The sequence below is a fragment of the Mobula hypostoma genome, chromosome 13 (assembly GCF_963921235.1).
Source record: "Mobula hypostoma chromosome 13, sMobHyp1.1, whole genome shotgun sequence".
NCBI classification, from domain to species: domain Eukaryota; kingdom Metazoa; phylum Chordata; class Chondrichthyes; order Myliobatiformes; family Myliobatidae; genus Mobula; species Mobula hypostoma.
Genome location: NC_086109.1, coordinates 84,226,723 through 84,247,100, shown reverse-complemented (window position 1 = coordinate 84,247,100; position 20,378 = coordinate 84,226,723). Strand labels below are relative to the sequence as shown.

General features: G+C 36.8%; 1 protein-coding gene across 4 annotated transcripts in view; it reads left to right on the top strand.

The window, feature by feature from the left end:
* The window catches only part of LOC134355745 (monoacylglycerol lipase ABHD2-like), a 101,315-nt gene extending 81,206 nt beyond the window's left edge, over positions 1–20,109 (top strand). For all 4 annotated transcript variants that reach the window (XM_063066092.1, XM_063066093.1, XM_063066095.1 and 1 more), the window contains exons 10-11: positions 698–782; positions 9,984–20,109. In XM_063066092.1, coding sequence (XP_062922162.1) covers positions 698–782; positions 9,984–10,186 — 288 coding nt within the window. In that variant the 3' untranslated portion in view covers positions 10,187–20,109. The remainder of the gene's footprint in view (positions 1–697; positions 783–9,983) is intronic.
* The last annotated feature ends 269 nt before the right edge of the window (positions 20,110–20,378 follow it).

The following is a 20,378-nucleotide window of genomic DNA, read 5'->3' as shown; positions in this document are numbered from 1 at the left end:
GCGACAACAAGCTTTTATATTGGTCTTCAAATTTACTATTGTATAGGTTATTTAACCTTAAACATTAGGGAAAATTGCAAAAGTCAGATAATTTGAATTACCACCTTTCTCGCCACACCCTTCGCCTCTCTGTGCCAGCCATTTTGCTTCTCCACTTTCAGCCCTGATGCAGGGATTCAGTCCAAAATGTTGACAGTTCTTTTTCCCTACTACTGATGCTGCTCATCTTGTTGAATTCTTACACCAGATTGTACAGTATGTTGCTCCAGATTCCAATATGTGCAGTCTCTTGTGTCTCACCTTATTTTCCTTGCTATTCTTGGAGGAAACGCCCTAGCAATACTGATCCGTAGTCAGTGGTATCCTCGCAAAAAAAAGCCCCTGAGACAATTAATATTTATCTAAGTACTATTTTTCCACATTGAGAAACAAACATTCACACGTTCTTCTTTACTGATATTCTGGATTTTGAGCCCAAGCAAGACAAATTTGCCATGTATTTCATAAAGCATTCTCTTAAGCGCTATTAAGTGTTCTGAATTATCACTTCTGTGGCCCTTGTACTTGGGAGAGAAGGGCTGGCTAAAACTGTTACAAAGACTTAATTGAATGCCAATGAAAAGGTGAGAGATACTTTTTTCTTCTTCCTATCAGTAAATAGCATCTATTAGTAATATAATGTCTGTACCTTACACAGATCCAGGTCCCTCTACTGCTAGTGAATGCTTTAGATGACCCCCTAGTGCATGAAAGCTTGCTGACCATTCCTCGTTCACTTGCAGGTAAGTTAAATAATAATGCTGTTTAAAACAGAATGCCTTTTTGACGGCTTGATATTTAGAGACCCATCAATCTTTAATGCTCTTTAACAGACTGTGCAGATGAGAAATCGAAAATCCATAAAATCAAACTATCCAACTACCTTAGCATTCCTTCCCCAAATCATTTTGTCTAATATCCACAAGCTATCGGGAAAGAAGGACTTATTGTATCCACATGTGACATCTTGGGGCATGTATGAGACAGGATATCCAAGGATCACTGGAATAAATTTGCCCTTTGTACCAAAGTTTCAGCAGTTCTATGGAATGTGTTATTGGTGAAGCCTCATTGCTTCGTGAACTTTATACATGGAAGAGGTCAATGCCTAACACTTTGATTTGATCTTGAAATGGATCTGCATGTAGTAATGCAGATGCAGTCTGTATCCTTTTTGACTTATGAGATGCATACAGTTTACACCTTAATGTTTGACAGAATGTTTTATTGCAATTTAATCCAGGTTCAACATATTATTTTTAGCCATCTCATGGGCTTTACAAAAAGTATAACTGACACTAGGGGTAAAGGGCTGTACATTCAAGATCCACTTCACAGATTGTGTGAGTGTTTCCTGGCAGTGGATAAGACCAGAAAACTTTCTCTGCTCTACTCCCAACCTTTCCGAAGTGGAAATCAACCAGGGTTTGACAAAGGTTTGCTTGTTTTAGGCCTCCTAATCACTTTAGACTGCGCATTGCACCTTCTAGATGGAAGGCGTGTCAAGTTCAAAAGTTGTGCATGGGTAAGAGAAAATCGGGAAGGTAGAGGGAAGAAGTGCACACCTTCCATTACAGGCAGTTACGTAACACACAGAAAATGCTGGAAGAGCTCAGTGGGTCAGGCAGCATCTGGACAGTCTTCCAGTAAATTCTGTGTGTTCTGTGAGTTCCTAGCATTTGTAGAATCTCTTAGTTGTTTTTCACATTGTTACATGCTCCCATTGGGCTCAAACTAATATATAATAACAGTAAGATGCTAAAAGAGGGGTCTATCCCAGTATTTGCTGCTTGATTTTCGAGACTGATTTAATTTCCACCCTCTACAAAAATGGTATGATCTTCAATAAGCTTTTTTTTCCTCCTGTAATGGCCTGTGAGCGCCTTCTGTTGGTTGAAGTATACAAATGCTTGCAGTTACCAGTTGTACAATTACATGCATCCAGTGAATGAACTTTATATGTACAGGACACTGTGTGTGATACTGAAAGGAAATTGGGAAGAATGGTGCTAATTTTGCAACACAGGGTTAATTAAGGACTGTAGGCTGGTAAATCAGCATTTTAATTGTTGCCATTATTCCAAGTTGTAAACCTTGCCATGCAAAGAACCTAATATCATTCTTCACTAAAATAACTTATCTGCACTTGTAATATTTGTACTTGGTTTTACAAATGCCTCAAAAAGGCAACGTCCATCATTAAAGACCCCCAGCACCCAGGACATAACCTCTTCACATTGCTACCATCAGGAAGGAGGTACAGAAGCCTGAAGGCACACACTCAACGATTCAGGAACAGCTTTTAAATGGATATTGAAACCAGGAACACTACCTCACTATGTTTTTATTTCTGTTTTTGCATTACTTACTTAATTTAACTATTTGACATACATATACTTAGTGTAATTCAGTTTTTTTCTATATCATCATGTATTGTATTGCAGCTGCGAAGTTAATAGATTTCACGACATATGCCAGTGGTATTAAACCTGATTCTGATTTTATAGGCTTCAAGCCTTTCAAACGTTTTGCTGCAATACATGTCTAGTATTTAAATAAACTTGATCTGCTTCTTAACACCCAGCAGTCAATGAAATTTTGGTTGAATTCTGCCAATGAAATGTTTGTAACAGATGTAACAAAGCAGTAATTGAACATAATGATTTGCTGTTATCCTATAATTCAGACATCAAGCATAACTTTCAGCAGCCAAAATGTAGCATTAGTCAGTGGCTCTCAGTTAATTTGTTTGTGACTGGGGTCAATTGCGAGACCATAGTAGAATATTGGATGGTGATGTAAAGTCAAATTGTCAGCAGGAGGATGTTTTCAGTGAAACACATATGTTTTTGGTTTAGAAACCCCTTAAGATATGAATTAGTAATGATAACACTTATGGAACTGTCGCAAGTTGAACTAGGATCAGAGTAGTATATACACTCAGTGGCCACTTTAGTAAATACAGCTGCTTGTTATTCAAATAATTCATTAGCCAAATATGTGAGAGCAACTCATTGCATAAGAGGATGCAGACGTGGTCAAGAAATCCAGTTGTTGATCAGACTGGACATCAGAGTGGGGAAGAGATGTGATCTAAGTTGATGCCAGACTGGGTGGTTTGGGTACCTCAGTAACTGCCGATATCCTGGGATTTTCATGCACAACAGTCTCTAGTGTTTACAGAGAATGGTGCAAAAAAACAAAAACGAATATCTCCCTAGGGACAGTTCAGTGGGCGAAAATGTCTTGTTAATGAGAGAGGTCAAAGGAGAATAGCCAGAATGGTTCAAGCTGACATGAAGGCAATAGTAACTCAAGTAGCCACACGCAGTGATGTGCAGAAGAGCACCTCTGAACAAACAACACATCAAACTTTGAAGTGGATGGGCTGCAGCAGCAGAAGATCACAAACACACATACAGGAGATGCACTGGAAAATATATTGAGTGTATTTTTCAACTGTAACAGCTTTGGATTGTAGCAAAATGAATTAGTGAATACAGTTAAACAGCAGAGACATTCGACTGCTGTGAACTCTTCCTCTGCATGGGCAGGAATTCATTTATTCGCTAAGTAGTAAGTGGCTAAGTGCTCTTGTACAGTGGTTATGTTCCATCTTTGCAACATAGATTGTAGATGACAACATTCTGTTGCAAAATGTGTTAACAACCAGGACAGAGTGGCTGTGTTCAGTCAATTTTAAATATTTTAAAAGCATCTAGAGAAGCATGTGTGGTTGACAATCTGAAAGAGGAAAATCAGGTTAAGATTATGAAGTGAAGATGACTTTGTCAAACCAATGTGATCTGTGTTCTGTATATATACAGCACTGTGTAAAGGTCTTAGGCACATAGGTATTGCTGAGGTGCCTAAGACTTTTGCACAGTACTGTGGTCATTTTATGTATTGCACTGTACTGCTGCTGTGAACAAAAAATAAAATGTATTACATATATGAGTGATAATAAACTGGATTCTGATAAGGGTCTCTTTTGTTGACTGAGAATGGGATGGGGCAGGGAGAGGGGAATCATGTTGGGAAAAGGGGAAGGGAGGGAAAGGGGAGGGAGCGGGAAGCGCCTAAGGCATTCTGTCATGATAAGTAAATGAATTATTTGGAATCAAGTGACCTTGCCTGGTGTCTCGGGGCTGGGTGTGTCTGGACCTGCTCCATCGCCTCAACCCAGCAGTCCTTCTCTGTCACCTGTCCCACCCCCCTCCCGCAGTGCTCCACCCTTGCCAGTCTCAACATCCTTTACTCCCGCCAGATTTACAAGCTCATTCTCCACGTTGACAAATACAGTAATATGCAAAAGTCTTAGGCACGCTAGCTATGTATATATGTGCCTAAGATTTTTCACAGTATTGTATGTATGTCTATTTATATATGTTTATACAAAATATATTTAGGATAGATTATGGTTGTCTGGTTTACTTCATGAGGTTTTACTGAGATATTTGGCAAACTTGAGAGAAACTTTGTAACATGCATTGGTAATTATTTGGGAAGTAGGAAAGGTAAGTCAGAATAAAAGGTCTGTTTAGTGATTGACACGTTACATTGAATACCATTCCCCAATGATCTATTTCAGGCTTCCAGTTTTTATATTAGTAACTTGATGAAAGAATTAAAAATCTGAGTTTATAGTGGGCATTAATTTAGAAGGGCGATTATTTAGGCAGAAGCAGAAAATTAGAGAGAGTGAGACTAATTAAATATGGGCAAAACCTCAGCATACTGTGTAGATACAAGTAAACAAAAGGCTTTCTTTATTTGCTGGGAAATATTAGCATAGTGTCCAATATGATTCTCATAGTTAATACAGAATGCTAAAGTAATCAAAATATGCTAATTAAATCATTGGCATTCTTAAGGGGTTTGGATCTCTAACTTGTGGAGATGCTGCTTCAGATACGGAGTCCGGATCATCTGGATTACTTGCTCTCATAATTTAATGGTTTAAGTTTTGCAAGCAAGTTACATAAACTCTGTTAACATCCTTTTAAATTTAAACAAAAAGGTGATTTATTCAAGACACCTGAATTGCTAGAGTCAATAAAATATATTCATTGTTTTCCAAATAAGTGGTGATTTTACGTTAGAACTATCCATAGGTGATTACATTGGATCATTTGATGCAATGGAAATTTGGAATGACAAACTGGACATACCAGTGTAAATTTGAAGTTTTTGAGGGTTGATGTGGATAGATTTTGTTGGCTAATGCAAAAATATGGCAAAATTTACATTGCAGTAGGGTTACCTATAGATTGTTCATGACCTGATTAAGTTGAGGAGCAGATCTGGAATGCTGAATAGCCCATTCCTGTTCCTCTATTTAACATTTACAAAGAGACAATAATCATCAATGCCTAAAGACTGTGGGCCTAAAATTTAAATTTGAACAGAACTCATATTAGTTTCCTGGAGGTGCTGTGCACATTTAGTTTAACTTTCCATTTAAGATTTTAAGGTTTGCAGTTTTTGACTGTAATGCTCCTCTCATGCCTCTGTGAACAAGTTGATGATTAGCTGAAGCTTGCCAGCAAACATTGCTTAAATTTAAGCATCATCTGCATATTGAGTTTAACCATTGAAATAGAAGTGACATAGGTTGAACAGTTCCCCATTAGTTTCCCAATATAACAGTTTCCGTGGATTAGTTCAATCCCACTAGGAAGCTTATAGGATGTGAGGTGCAGCAATGGACCAAATAATGTGGTGATTGTAATGCAGCCTTGTTTGATACAGGTCTATAGTAAGCTTGCCTTTGTTATTGTGCCACTTTATTGGTTCATGGCTGATAGAAGTCTATAGCTGGGAGTTTAATATCCAAGGATACATTGAGGATAGAGCTAAGGAACTGCAAGGGTAAAAAAAAACCCTGATGGGAATTGTGTACAGACCTCCCAAACAGTAGTAAGGATGTGAACTACAAATTACAATGGGAGATAGAAAATACATGCCAAAAGGGTAATGTTTCAGTAGTCATGGGGGATTTCAATATGTAGGTAGATTGGAAAAATCAGGTTGGTGCTGGATTCCGAGCGGGAGAATTTCTAGAATCCCTATGAGATGGCTTTTCAGAGCAGCTCGTGGTTGAGCCCACTAGAGGATCAGCTGTTCTGGATTGGGTATTGAGTAATGACCAGAATTGATTAGAGTTTAAGTTAAAAGAACCCTTAGGGGAAAGTGGTAATAATATGATCTAATTCACCCTAAAATTTGAAAAGGAGAAGCTAAAGTCAGATGAATCAGTATTACAGTGGAGTAAAGGGAATTACAGATGCATGAGAGAGGAGTTGGCCAAAATTGATTGGAAAAGAACACTGGCAGGGATGATGGGAGAGCAGCAATGGCTGGAATTTTCAGAATGCACAGGATATATACACCCCAAAGAGGAAGGAGTATCCTAAAGGCAAGATGACACAACTGGTGCTAGCAAGAGAAGTCAAAGCCAACATAAAAGCCAAAGAGAGGGTATATAGAGCAAAAATAAGTCAGAAGTTAGAGGATTGGGAAGCTTTTAAAAACCAACAGAAGCCAACTAAAGAAGCATTAAGAAGGTAAAGACTGATTACAAAAGTAGGTTAGCCAATAATATTAATCAGGAAACAAAAAGTTTCTTCAGATACATAAAATGTAAAAGAGAGGTGAGAGTGGATATTGGACTGCTGGATAGGTAGTAATGGGGACAAGGAAATGGTGGATGAACTGAATAAGTATTTTACATCAGTCTTCACCGTGGAAGACACTAGCAGTATAATGGAAGTTCCAGGTGTCAGAGGTCATGAAGTGTGTGAAATTACCATTACTAGAGAGAAGGGTCTTGGGAAACTGAAAGGTCTGAAGGTAGATAAGTCACCTGGACCAGATGGTGTACACCCCAAGGTTCTGAAACAGATGGCTGAAGAGATCGTGGGGGCATTAGTAATGATCTTTCTAGAAACACTGGATTCTGGAATAGTTCTGGAAGACTGGAAAATTGTAAATGGTGTTCTAATCGCCAAGAAGGGAGAGAGGCAGAAGAAAGGAAACTATAGGCCAGTTAGTGGTTGGGAAGATGTTGGAGTTGATTATTAAGGATGAGGTCTCAGGGTACTCGAAGGCACATGATAAAATAGGCTATAATCGGCATGGTTTCCTCAAGAGAAAATCTTGCCTGAAAAATCCATTGGAGTTCTTTGAAGAAATAACAAGTAGGATTGACAAAGGAGAATCGGTTGATGTGGTGTTACTTGGATTTTCAGAAGGCCTTTGACATGAGACAGATTAACAAGCCACGAGCTCATGGTATTACAGGAAAGACCCTAGCATAGATAAAGCAGTGGCTGATTGGCAGGAGGTTAGGAGTGGGGAAAAAAGGGAACCTTTTCTGGCTGGCTGCCGGTGATTAGTGGTGTTCCACAGGGGTCTGTGTTGGAACTGATTTTTTTTACATTATATGTCAAATATTTGGATGATGGAATTGATGGCTTTGTTACAAAGTTTGCAGATGATATGAAGATAGGTGAGAGGCAGGCAGTTTTGAGGAAGTAGAGAGGCTACAGAAGGACTTAGATTAGGAGAATGGTAAAAGAAGTGACTGATGGAATACAGTGTCGGGATGTCTATGGTCATGCACTTTGGTAGAAGATATTAAAGGGTTGACTATTTTCTAAATGGGGAGAAAATATGCAAAACTGACTTGGGAGTCCTTGTGCAGGCTAATTTGTAGGTTGAGTCTAGTGGGGAAGGCAAATGTGATATTAGTATTCATTTCAAGAGGACTGGAATATAAAAGCAAGGATGTAATGTTGAGACTTTTTTTTGTGGAGCCTCACTTGGAGTATTGTGAGCAGTTTTGGGGCCTTGTCTTAGAAAGGATGTGCAGAAACTGGAGAGAGTTCAATGGAGGTTCACAAAAATAACTCTGAGATTGAATGGATTGTCATATGGAGAGCACTTTATGGCTCTGGGCCTGATTTCATTAGAATTTGGAAGAATGAGGGGTGACCTCATTGAAACCTATTGAATGGTGAAAGAACTTAATTCGTCTGCCACAACCCTGAGAGATATTCAGGGAGAAGCCGCTCTGGCAAAGTGGAAAGATGCAAAATTTCCCCAGGTTTTGGATGAAGTGACTAAGTAAATCCTTCCATAATTTTTTAAAGCATTTTCAAGGAAACAATAATAATATGTTGTGAAATTCATGAAAAATCAGATAGAGCTTAAATTCTATTTGCTTTATTATGAGTAGTGTTAAAATGAATGTTCAATAAATGAACCACAGTAAGTGTATGTCAAGCACTACAATTGAGTTATCATTGAAAATGTAGGTTTCTGATTTGTGGAGAAATCAGTATATAGACAATTCTTAGGCACTGAGCCCTTTCATAACCTGGGGACTGAATGTATTGTTAATTAGAAGATTCATATGATTGTGGCTGCTGCTCAATTTTCCCCATCCTTTTGCAGTCTTTGGGTTATTGTAAAAGTGTAAAATATTTATCCTAACTGTGTTTTATTCCTAGAAGCCATTTATCGTAGAAGAAAACAAATTTGTTAAAATGCGGGTCAAGTCTGCTGTTTACTGAGTGATATAAATACTGTGACATCTATGGCACAAAACTTCATTTTCATTGTTGTTCAAAGCTTGTGGGAAAATATTTTGATCCTTTAGTTGTATCTTTGATCGTCCAATCTGATTTTGCCTGCAGTAAACATAACTCCCCTCTTGGAACAAAGATGTTGTTTAAAACCAATGAAGCTTCTCAACTGCATCAGCAGAGCAGTTGATTTCCTGTTTTGTACACAGAAACAGGGCTTGATCAGTGAAAAACACTATTCAGCATTGGTGACTTCTAGAGTTCTTTTATGATTGTTTAGTTACCTTGCACTCACACTGTGCTGATTGACTAAGAAGCCATCAAGCAATTAATGCTGTTGGTAAATATTTGGTTTCAGCACCATCTCCTGAACAAATATTCTACACTTTTTGCCACAGTTCTTTATCTTTTAAAGTGGATGTATTCAGAAGCTGGAGTAACTTAAAGTTAAATAGAATTGTTTTGTGTTTAACTTTGTGATGCATCATACTGTTTATTTGGATTAAGACCATAATACATAGGAGCAGAATTGTCCATTCAGCCCATGAGTCCTCTCTGCCACTCCAGCACAGTCTTTTTTTAGATAAGGGGCCTAAAACTGTTGGCAGTACTCCAGGTGCAGTCCAACTAATGTCTTATAAAGCCTCAGCATCTGAAACATTATTTTAAAAGATGGTACTTGATAAACTGTGCAAAGCACATGCTTCACTAAATGCAACTGAAGGTTTAATTTATATTTGTGTGGGATTTCAACCTCTTATTGACTCTCCCGCTGCCATCACGACTTGGCTCAATTTGTCCCTGCCTACCATGCATAAGCAAACATTCTGGCAGATGTTATTGGATAATGACCAACGTTTCTACCTCCCATTTGATAGGCATTCTGAAGCAACTCCTAGTTCCTCAGTTGAGATCCTCTAATTTGACACAACATGAGGTTTTAACTTGGAATGTTGGTGATCTGAAGACATTAAGACAATAGGAGCAGAATTAGGCCATTGGCCTATCAAGTCTACTCCATTATTTGATTGTGGCTGATTCATTTTCCCTTTCAACCTCATTCATCTGTCTTCTCTCGCACCCTTACTAAACAAAAATCTATCAACTTCTATCTGATTAGTGAAGCACAATGTCTCAGTGACCCATTTAACCTACTGAGCTATGAAATTCTAAAAAGTTGGTATGAAATTAGGACAAGAACAAGTTAAAGTTGATTTTAGTAGAAGAAATGTTAGTTTTTTGCGCTTATATAGAGAAAGGTTGGTAGTTGCAAATATTTGGCTCTAGTTTATAGCATTTACTATTGTGTAGCATATTCTTTGTGAATCTCTGGTAATTATTTTTTTCTTTATATAGAGAAAAAAGAAAACGTCATGTTTGTGTTAACTCTACATGGAGGGCACCTTGGATTCTTTGAAGGCGCAGTGCTCTTTCCAAAACCTTTAACTTGGATGGATAAGCTTATTCTCGAATACACAAATGCCATTTGTCACTGGGAGAAGAACAAGCCACAATGTACAGCAGCAGGAGATCAGAACTGCTCAGACCACAGCGAGTAGCCACTGTACAAACTTTATTTGCCAAATTCTTCAATCATTCAGTCCTTTATCATCATTACATTCCTGGCTTGGATTTGATTATCTTAACAACTCCCAGCTATTAATGTAGTTCATCTGGCCAATTTATACTCTTTTATCACAACAGATTAGATGTGATTGTAAGACCCTTTCTGTATCTTTTTTCAGTCAAAGAAACATGGGTGCACAAGACATGACAATTCACTGTGCTTGACAATAACTTAGTTTTATATTCATCAGGACATGGAATAAGAGTTTCTGTATCACAAGAGATCTGCTGTCAATACGAGCAAATGAGCCAACATTTAGAGGTCCCAGAAGTTTTTTCAGGAGTTCATTTGTTGAAAACTTGTGCCTTCTGATATATATTTTTAAGTTATGGTTTCAAAAAGACATTTATTTTTCTGCCCCTTAGAGAGATTAATCTTTTGTTTTGTGGTCATGTGATCAGGTTAAGTGCAGTAGTGTTTGAATTTAAAAATATGCAGACGGTTAAGTCTTTCACAGGAAACAAACTGTAGAATTCTTACATGAAAAAATTCTTGCAGAACACATTTATTACCTCCATTTGGTCGTTAGCGATGCCTTTTTCAAATTCACTATTAAGGGGCAACAATGAATTCCTTTCAAAATAGAGTATTTGTTCCTACATGGCACATATTAGCACGATGTTTGTTCATTGTCATTTTAGCTCCACTTAGAATACTCCTAATACCTAAAGGCAAGCAATTTTTCCATAAAATGTTGTCCAAATTTTTCTGAAAATTCCTCAAAAAGAATGGTACGAATGGTACATTTGTAGCGGTAAATGTTAAATAGTTCTTCACACTTTGAAAATCCAGGTTAAATAGAAGTTTGTACTGTCTACAGAATCTATAAATTACCTATATATAGAAATCCTATCTTGATCATTGCACTGGAGGACAAGGTGAATGTTCTGCCATTCCAGTAAAGTATAAATTTGGATATTATCCTTTCCTGATTAATCTGTTGCTTTTGATGCTGAGTCAAGTACCTAAGTATTGTAACAGCTCGACAACTGAGAAATGGAATAAGTTGTTTAGGCATTTGCTGATGCTTTGCTCTTGATTCATTCTTTAGAATTTATCTCATCAGTCCTATAGAATTCTTAGTTCTATAGAATTTTAATACCAGGGCATTCTAAAATCATACTGAATTGGTTGATTTTCTCTGGCTCCATAAGCAAGAGGAAATATATCAAATAGATTCTGTATTTCCGGAATAAAAAGTAGAAAAGTCCTTGCCTCCATTTTAGATGAGCACTTTCCACTATTTTCTGCATTTAATTAAGAAATATCCACTCTGGGAATGGATGCTCCTCAAGCACAATTGTTACCAGGGATATTTAGCATTAGCACCATCAGGATTGGAGAAGACTGAAATAAATATTGATGCCTCTTCACTTCCATTGTGGGTTTGCTCCACAGTTCCAGGAGTAGCTGTGTTGTGATTACTGGCTGCTAACCATAAGTAAATATGAGATTTAGCAAAGTAATGTGATTTTTTGGGAGGTTTGAATGATTGCAGGGATGGGAATTTGTCAAGATTGGATTCCTGAATGCCAGAATATATATTTGTTGTAAAAAGCAACACATCAATATAGTAAAAAAAACATTCAGCTCATTACCAGAGATCTTTCTACCTCTTGAATGATGTACACAAGCACAAGATAAATTGATATCCATTCAGGCGGATTTTGTATTCTTACTGCATCTTGTGGCTGATGGAACCAAACACTAGTTCCTCAGGATTACTTACCAAGCAATACATTTTTCTCAATTTTTCCCCTCTAGACTTGATTGCAGTTAATTTTGCTGTTTGTTAAGTCAAACTTATCTTGGTCAGGTTTAATTAAAATTGGCTTTTTGATTAGATGACTTTTAGAAATTCTGTTAGAAAATGGTCACAATCCAATTACACTTAAAAATTATAAAAATAAAAAGATAAATTTAAATCAATTTTAAATTTGAGATATATCCAGTAATAATTATCCATCATGTGGAATCAACCACAGCTTTTTCATGTTGTAACTTAATAAACTGGAGACTGTATTTAATCACCAGTATGATGCCAGCAACAGTCTCTTTGTAGTACAGGCTGTTATTGACTATGTCCAAAATATAGTCAATGCTGCACTGTGTTTGCTACTTTCCACTTGAGAAGGAAACTCATTCATTTGTGCTTTAGTATTTTAAGGTTTGTGAAATAATTTATGATTCACAGCCCCCATTTCTCATGGCTCTTAAGTTTGCCTTGTAAGAGTACAACACGAAGTGCAAACATCTGTACACAGATGCATCAGTTAATAATATTGTGCTTGAGTAGGTGGCAGAGTGGTGGAAAGGTAAAAACATTGTGACACTTAACAAATCATTTTTTTTTGCAGTGCAACTATAAGTCTTAATACCATGGGAAATTTCCTTCTATTGCTTCTAATATTATACAGGGTCTTGTGCAAACATCATGTTAGAAAGCCTATTACTGACACATCTATTCCATCATATTTAAAGGTTTTTCCCTGATATTTGACAATGTTTAAAATTTAAGTTTATCATCTTGAAATATTGCTGTGGATGATAAGGTCTTGTGAGCTATTGCAACATAAATGCAATCAATGCTCAATATATATAGGCTATGTACCAGCTTTAAGCATCCCATTTAGAAGGATATTGATTGTAGCTTCAGCTTCTGATAATTAAAATTATTTCCTGGATTCTGTTAGGCATCCTTAAAGATCCATTAATTGGTACTTGTGTAGTTGTTTGTTTTAGATGCCTCTTCTCATTCATGTAGGTCACTGCACTTGTATAATCTTTATCTAGTGTAAACCAAAGAAAACATGCCCCATTTTTCTTCTGGTTAGACTGTACAACATTGAATTCAGATTTCATTGAAATAAATGAACTGCAGTAGAGGAGTTAGGCTTGAGGATTTAATGATATCTATTGGGATGTTTGAAATTTTTGAAGTGAATCCATGCCAAATCCATGGACAGTTTTCAAGTTTACGTTACTGCACTGGTATGAGTGACTAGCATGTGTAGTATTAATGGCTTTATGTAAGGTAAAATTGCAAAGAGTTTTGCTTGCTCTTGAATAGTCAGCCTATGCAAAATCTATTATCAAATATCCCTGCTAACGTATAGGGCATTCAGAAATTGATGGGAGTTTTTTTTTAATTAGCCAATGACATTGATACCTCAACTACATATTTCTGCATGCATTTAGCTGCAGATATTTTGAATCTCAAAGTGCAGAAAATAACTATAGTTTAAGTATTGATGTGTTTGTGAATATAGCATATTTTGGGAATAATAGTGATTTAATAAAGTTAGTAAACTAGGTTAATAATAACTTGAGCAGTTAAAAACATTACAGTTCTTTTGCATTGTGAATTGATTGATATTTTTTGGTATTTAGGAAGTTCATTGGTAAGATGGCACAAATAAATTTTGTAAAACAGATGCCATAATTGTCCATAGATGTGCATTTTGCTTTAGAGGAATTATTTCACAATGATGCATCAGTCGATTGCTGGGATGAAAAGTTAGATTTTTAAGGTCCTGGCTTGATATGTGACGATTATGATTCCTAAATTGTTTTCAGTACTTAGGTGAGAATGAGTTGGAGTGGATCAGGAAGGTACAAGGCAAGGTGTGTTGTGTTAACTTTTTGTTTGAGGATGTTCCTTGTGTTTAACGTTGTTATTGCCATAATTGATCTGGAAATGGTATCATTAATAATGGTAGTGGGAGATAGTTTGGTTTTGGTAATAGTTTTCATTGGTCTCAGAATCTTCATTGGCTTGCAAATTTCAATAATATGTTATATCAGTGACTATTTCTACCAGGTAAGTATGTTTTGCATTTCCTGTGCCTTTAATTACTAGACTTCTTTCAGATTACTGGAGGCTTGAGCTGCAGGCCTGTCCTGGGGTTAAGGGACACTTTATGTACTGTACATTGCTAGTAACAAGGCTTGTTTTTGCTGTTGTTGGTTGTCGTTTGTTGTGTTCTGTGTTGATTTGCTGAATATTGTGGGCATGCTATGTTGACGCTGGAATGCTGACACTTGTGGGCTGCCTCCAACACATGCAAACAACACATTTCACTGTGTGCTTTGATGTACATGTGACAAATAAACTTTAGTCTTGAATCTTAACTGGGATGCATGTGACCTAGCAGATTAGCTCAACATTTTCTTCTACTCTGTTCACTTATGCTAGGTGAAAATTCAGGGTTTTGGCTGCTTTCGAGTGCAAGGTCTTCTAGGGCTCATTGCTAAAGATCAGAGAAATATGAGAAGGAAGTTGCAGTTGCTTTTAATGCCTTGAAAATTAAGTTACAAAGATTTCACTAAGGTATAAAAACTTGTCATATTTTCATTGAAGAAACTTGAAGAATGGAGGACATGTACAGGGACTTCAACTCGGTGGTTGTGCTAGCAAAAAAATCCCAATTTCAGCACAGTATTGTACATTTCAAACATAATTCCAATCAGTTCATCAGTTTTGACTGATACATGGCTCTAACTAGAGTATTTCAAGGCAACGACACTGGAGGTTAATTTTGAATTCTAAGTTTGAGGAACTTTAGTTATTTTTTACATTTCCGTTTTTGGATCTGCCAGTGTTGGTGGAAAATAGGTTTTTGAAGTAAGGCATTATTTTGAGGTGTGCAGTTTGCAAATTGGCAGCAATGCACCATATAAAAGGTGTATCAAAATGCTGCAGTGTTTTAAACATGCTCTAACTAGATTCAAAAGGGGTTTCAGTCACTCGAGGTCTTTGTTAACTTAATCCTAACCAAAGATCTTCACTGCAAAGAATCTTTTGCATTTATTTAGATCCAGCTGGTGATATCTGAAAGTCATCTGATGTTACATAAACTGTTAAGTCATCTCAAATGAGGTAACCATAGGATCGCAATGGGGTTTTCTCTCCTCGTGCTTTTCTGCTTGAAACTCCAACTACTACATTAAAATTTGAAATCAAGCTCCTGATACATTGCTGCCACACATATTGTGCACTTCCAGCCAAAGCAAACGTCGAAAGAAGTATCCGTCTTCACCTGTTATTATGTTGATTTCCTACCTGCATGCAATAATAAAATCAGATGTTTTTACCTGACTGTAGACTCAGAAGTCAGAAAGGTCTGGAATCAATGCTGAATATGCATTATCCTGATCCTCCATCGTCATTTTTACTTTCATAATTTAAGACTCTCCTTTTATACAAAATGTATTTTGATAGTAAAGCATAGTTTTGTCAATGATGTGTACTTGATTTTAATTAAGCATTGTATTTAGCTTGTTCCAATTTCTATGCAGGTAATTTCAATATTTGATGGGACCAGAGAGGGAATAGTAATGTTAGTTATTTATTGACTTTAGATCTCAGGTAGATATTTTCATTGCACAATGCAAAGGTTCTGGAGAAATACAGTTGACTTGTAATAGTTCGTAGTACTTAACTGGCAATATTCTACTTGAATGTTTGACTGAATTTGTCAATAAATATAGGAAGACATAGTGTATGTAGCAAATGTCAGCTTTGTCAGGCGCTAACAGTATTGCAGGAAAAATCTCCCATTATTATTATTATTAATGTTTGTGCTTTGTCAGTGTGCCTCAAAAATAATTAATTGTACATGCAACAATGACTTGTGTAGATTCTGGGAGAAGAACATTATAATGCATGGAATTTCTTTTTACATTGGGAAATTTTCTTTTAAATTATCTACTTGATGAACATATTTATTATCTCCAATGACTTTTATTATCTTCCTACTTTGCCTGCGATTTTAAAATGTTCAGTTGTATACTGAATTGTGAAACTATTTCCACTGTCCTAAGCAATCTTTCCTCTATTTCCTTTAAGCCATTTTCTATTTTGTGCAACTCTCATTGCTTTGAATGCTTGGAAGACAGATCCAGGAGATGCAGTAAGGATTCATTAGTGTTGAGCCTGTTCCATTCAGGTAGTCTACATAATTTCAACATTGAGTAACTTCATTTTCCTGGTTCCATTTTACCATTATTAACCCCACTTGTTAGAATTAACAGTGTAAGCCTTTATTTCTGAATTACGCCACAGATTAGATTCCGCACACATGCGCACACACACAATTGACATTTAAGAGAAATAACTTGCATTTATACAGTGCCTTTCATGATCTCAGGACGCCCCAGCATTTCAAGACACTGGAGATGCTGAAAAACTGAAAGTAAGAATAGAAAATGTTGAATTTAGAGTAACACACACAAATTGCTGCAGGAACTCAGCAGATCAGGCAGCAACTATGGAAAGGCAAAAAACAGTTAACATTTCGGGTTGAGACCCTTCATCGGGACTGGAAAGGAAGGGGGAAGAAGCCCGAATAGGAAGGTGGGTGGAGGGGAAGAGGACAAGCTAAAAGGCAATAGGTGAAGCGAGGTAAGTGGGAAAGATAGGTGGGTGGGTAAATATTGAATTTACTCAGCAGGGAGGCTGAATCTGTGAAGAGAAAAACAGCTAATGTCCCAGGTTATTTCCAAAGTATTTCGTAGTCTATGAAATGGTCTTTGAAGCAGCATAAAGAAGCATCCACCACCACTTTGAAGACCAGTACTATTCCATAAACACCTTTGATTGTTTATTGGTAATGTTGTTTGTGAGTGGGGGTATATTTGCAAAGAATGAGCACTCCTTTATCCACACCCCATATGTCTGTGCACTTAGATAACTCTCTGGGATCCTTTAAATTCATTTGAGAGGGCTGTCAATATCCTGTTACACTAAACTCTGTGTCATTAGCTGACAGCAAGTTAAAATGATTTCAGTGGTTTAAGAAACCCAGATGGATTTTTTTTATGCAGAGATACAGCATGGAATAGGCCCTTCCAGCCCAATAAGTCACACTGCCCAGCAACCCTCCTAGCCTAATCACAGGACAATTTACTGTGCAGTGACCAATTAACCTACAAACTGGTATGACTTCGGATTGCGGGATGAAACAGGAGCACCCAGAGGAAAGCCATGCGGTTGCAGATAATTTGCAGAAACCAGTGAATGAATTAACTGGTGAAACACTATTCACTGCCACTGCAACAAAGGGGTACAACTACTTTCTTCACTGAACTTTAGGACTTGCATTTGTCCAGTAAATATTTCAATGAAAAGCTTCTGTATTTATCTGATTGGCCTATTGATATAGATGGCTACATGGATTTAAATTAGTGGCATAGTACATCCCAGATTAAACATTTTTGATGTGAATTTAGCATGAATGCATATATATTTATTACTTGATACTGATTAAGATCCAAAAAAAACAATTCCCATTTCTGCTCTCAAATTAGTTATCCAGATTTGAGTATTTTTTCTTAAAGATAATTGGTTATGATCTCTAAAAATGTCCAGTAAAAATAAAGTATGTTTATGGGAACCAAGAATCAGCAACTATAATATTTAGAAATAAACCTTTGCAGATTTGATAAAACCCAGAAATCTGAGTAAATTTCTGGCAATGTCCCATGGTAAGCATTCCTATACCAGCTTCCTGTTGGTTCTTGATTCTGATCTGTCCTTTTACAAGTGTTGTTGAAAGCACTGATTGGTTTGGCATGTCTCAGCCTGTGTCATGTAAGCTTCCCCTGAATAATGTAGTAATAGACGTGAATTATTTTTGGGGACAGGGCATGCATTTAGCTCCAGCTTGTTCTGGCAGGATTCGGGTCAAAGTTACCCAAATGCTACATAGTGAAAATAATCCACAAATAGACAAAAATAAGGCATGTTCACCAGTTAGCATCCAAAATGGAGAGATGAAGACCATGTGTGTGTGTGCATTTATGTATTTTGTCTTTATCCATTTCTGATGCTAACCAACATATTGTTCATTTCCAGTATTTTCTGCCTATACAGGTTCTCCCCAGATTATGGCAGGATTCCGCTGCTGTGAACTGTTCGTAGCCAGAACAGTTTGCAAATCGGAAATGCGGCCACAAACCACCTTTGCCCACACAGCAAAAATGCCTGCAGCCCTGCAGCAGCCGGCAAAGCCATCCCACTGGTCTTAGAAACATTTGTTTTTGTGTATGATCTGTACATAAGCTGGGCATTTGTAAGATGGAGAGGACCTGTATTTGGAAACTCAGTTGTAAACTGTTTTTAAGTTTGCATATTTTTAATTTAAAATCCATTTTGATGCTGACTGCAATTTCCCAATACTGTATATGAAATTGTCCCCCCACCCCCTTATTGAGAGGAATTTGAATCCAATCCAGGTGGAAATCTGGATGGACAGGTGGGTTTTGCCCTTCTGTTTAAATACTGAAGTCTACTGAAAAACTACAATTCAGCTACTAATTATTTTCAAGATCTTCATGATTTATTTTCAACATTGTATCTTTACTAACTTTCTCTTAAGGCGACACCTTTCATATGCCAAAAATACGGCAATTTAACAAAGATTATTTTTCTCCTTTTTAAAGGAAAGGCAGTTTCATCCTTTCATGTGTTGTTCTTCATCAAACATTCCCCTAAACATAATGCATGGCTGAGGCCTAATTTTCCACAGCCAGACACTGCTCACAGAGTAAATAGAATAAAATGACATGGGAAAAGAAGTAACAATATTCAGTACAAATGTCAAGTGAGGAGAAAAGTGGGATGAAGATTTTGGAGTTCTTACATTAGGTTCTTATTGTATAAATGCATTATGGCTAGATTCCATTCCTAAACAATGGAGCTGAGGGAGCAGTCACCCATTCCATTCAGCAGAGATCAAGTTTAAAGCCTCTTGATACATTTGTACAAGGTCCCGAAGAGGGTCAAGTGGAAGAGATGCAAAACAAAACAAAAGTTTAAATAAAAATACAATGCCCATTAACTGATGCAAGCAGTTATTGATTGAGTTATAATGTGCAATGGAGAGGGGAGAGGACTGCAGTTTTATTTATAATAAAAATTCATTCAAAAATGAAATTATGAAACACCAATGAAAATATTATGGCCTTTTGCAAAGCGACAGCACAAACCTGTTTATTTTTTATCATCCTTTGTATTTCAGTGTTCAATGAAAGACTGACTTCTCTTCCTCCAGTTTTTCTTTATATTGTTACTATTGCTGTAGCTTTTGTTTATAGAATGAATGAAGATCATATTTGTTGGATTTGTGTGACTTGAATGAGTGCTCTCTATTTCACTTGCCTTGCACTGTGACACTTGCACAGCTTTCTGGATAATCAGTCCATTAGTTGGGATATGTAACATGGAACACACAGAGGTGACCAATACCTGAGAGCCGGTTATCAGATACTGAATAAACAGTGTGAATGGCAACAGATTGGTGGTAAAAGTGAGAGATCTTAATCTAGGGATTCGATATTTATGTTGAGAACTTGTTTTGGGGGTTGAAGAAAGAATATTTGAACATGAAGATGTGCCTACTTTAAAGATTGTGCCTGTTAAGTGAAAGACATAGTACTAAAAATCACTAAATCACTCAAAGTATATTCCTGGCTTTGGGAACTGGATGTCCTAACTGCATCCTTTAGTCTGTTAAATCTGGTAGGTTGGTGCCTGGTATTGGAGATCCCTTTTGTTTGAAAAGAACCAGTGTGTGTTGATCTGTTTTTCCAAGCAAATAAGTGATGAAATGAGATTTTGAAGCAAGAAGCAACTAGCAATGCAATGTTTGTTTATCTACATGTGCAAAATGCACAAGTTCTTTGTGCTGATTTTTAAAACAGTTTGCTTATATGGAATTGTGCAATGTAATTAAAGATGTATTAAAATTATTTTCTTTATTACATTAATACTGTTGCAGAATTTTATAGAATTGTTTTCCTGAGTTTGTGTGTTTTATGTTCTGAATTGTTGAAATAAAGGTTGTAAATCTGAGGAATTGGTACAGATGTTTCAACTTTCTCCTTTTTAAATATATTCATCCAATCCCATTCCTTGCATATATTAAACAGTCTTTCGCAGTAAATGAGTGCTCTGCAGTGACAGGGTTTCTTTCACATTCTGTCCTATAGCCTGACTAATGTTACTGTTTAAAGTCTAAATTCTAAGTAGTTACATCTTTCATAGCATTCCACTGCTGTTTTTTTTATGGAAATAGGAGTCACTGTTGTGGGGTATGTGGTAGCTAATTCACACAACACTGACT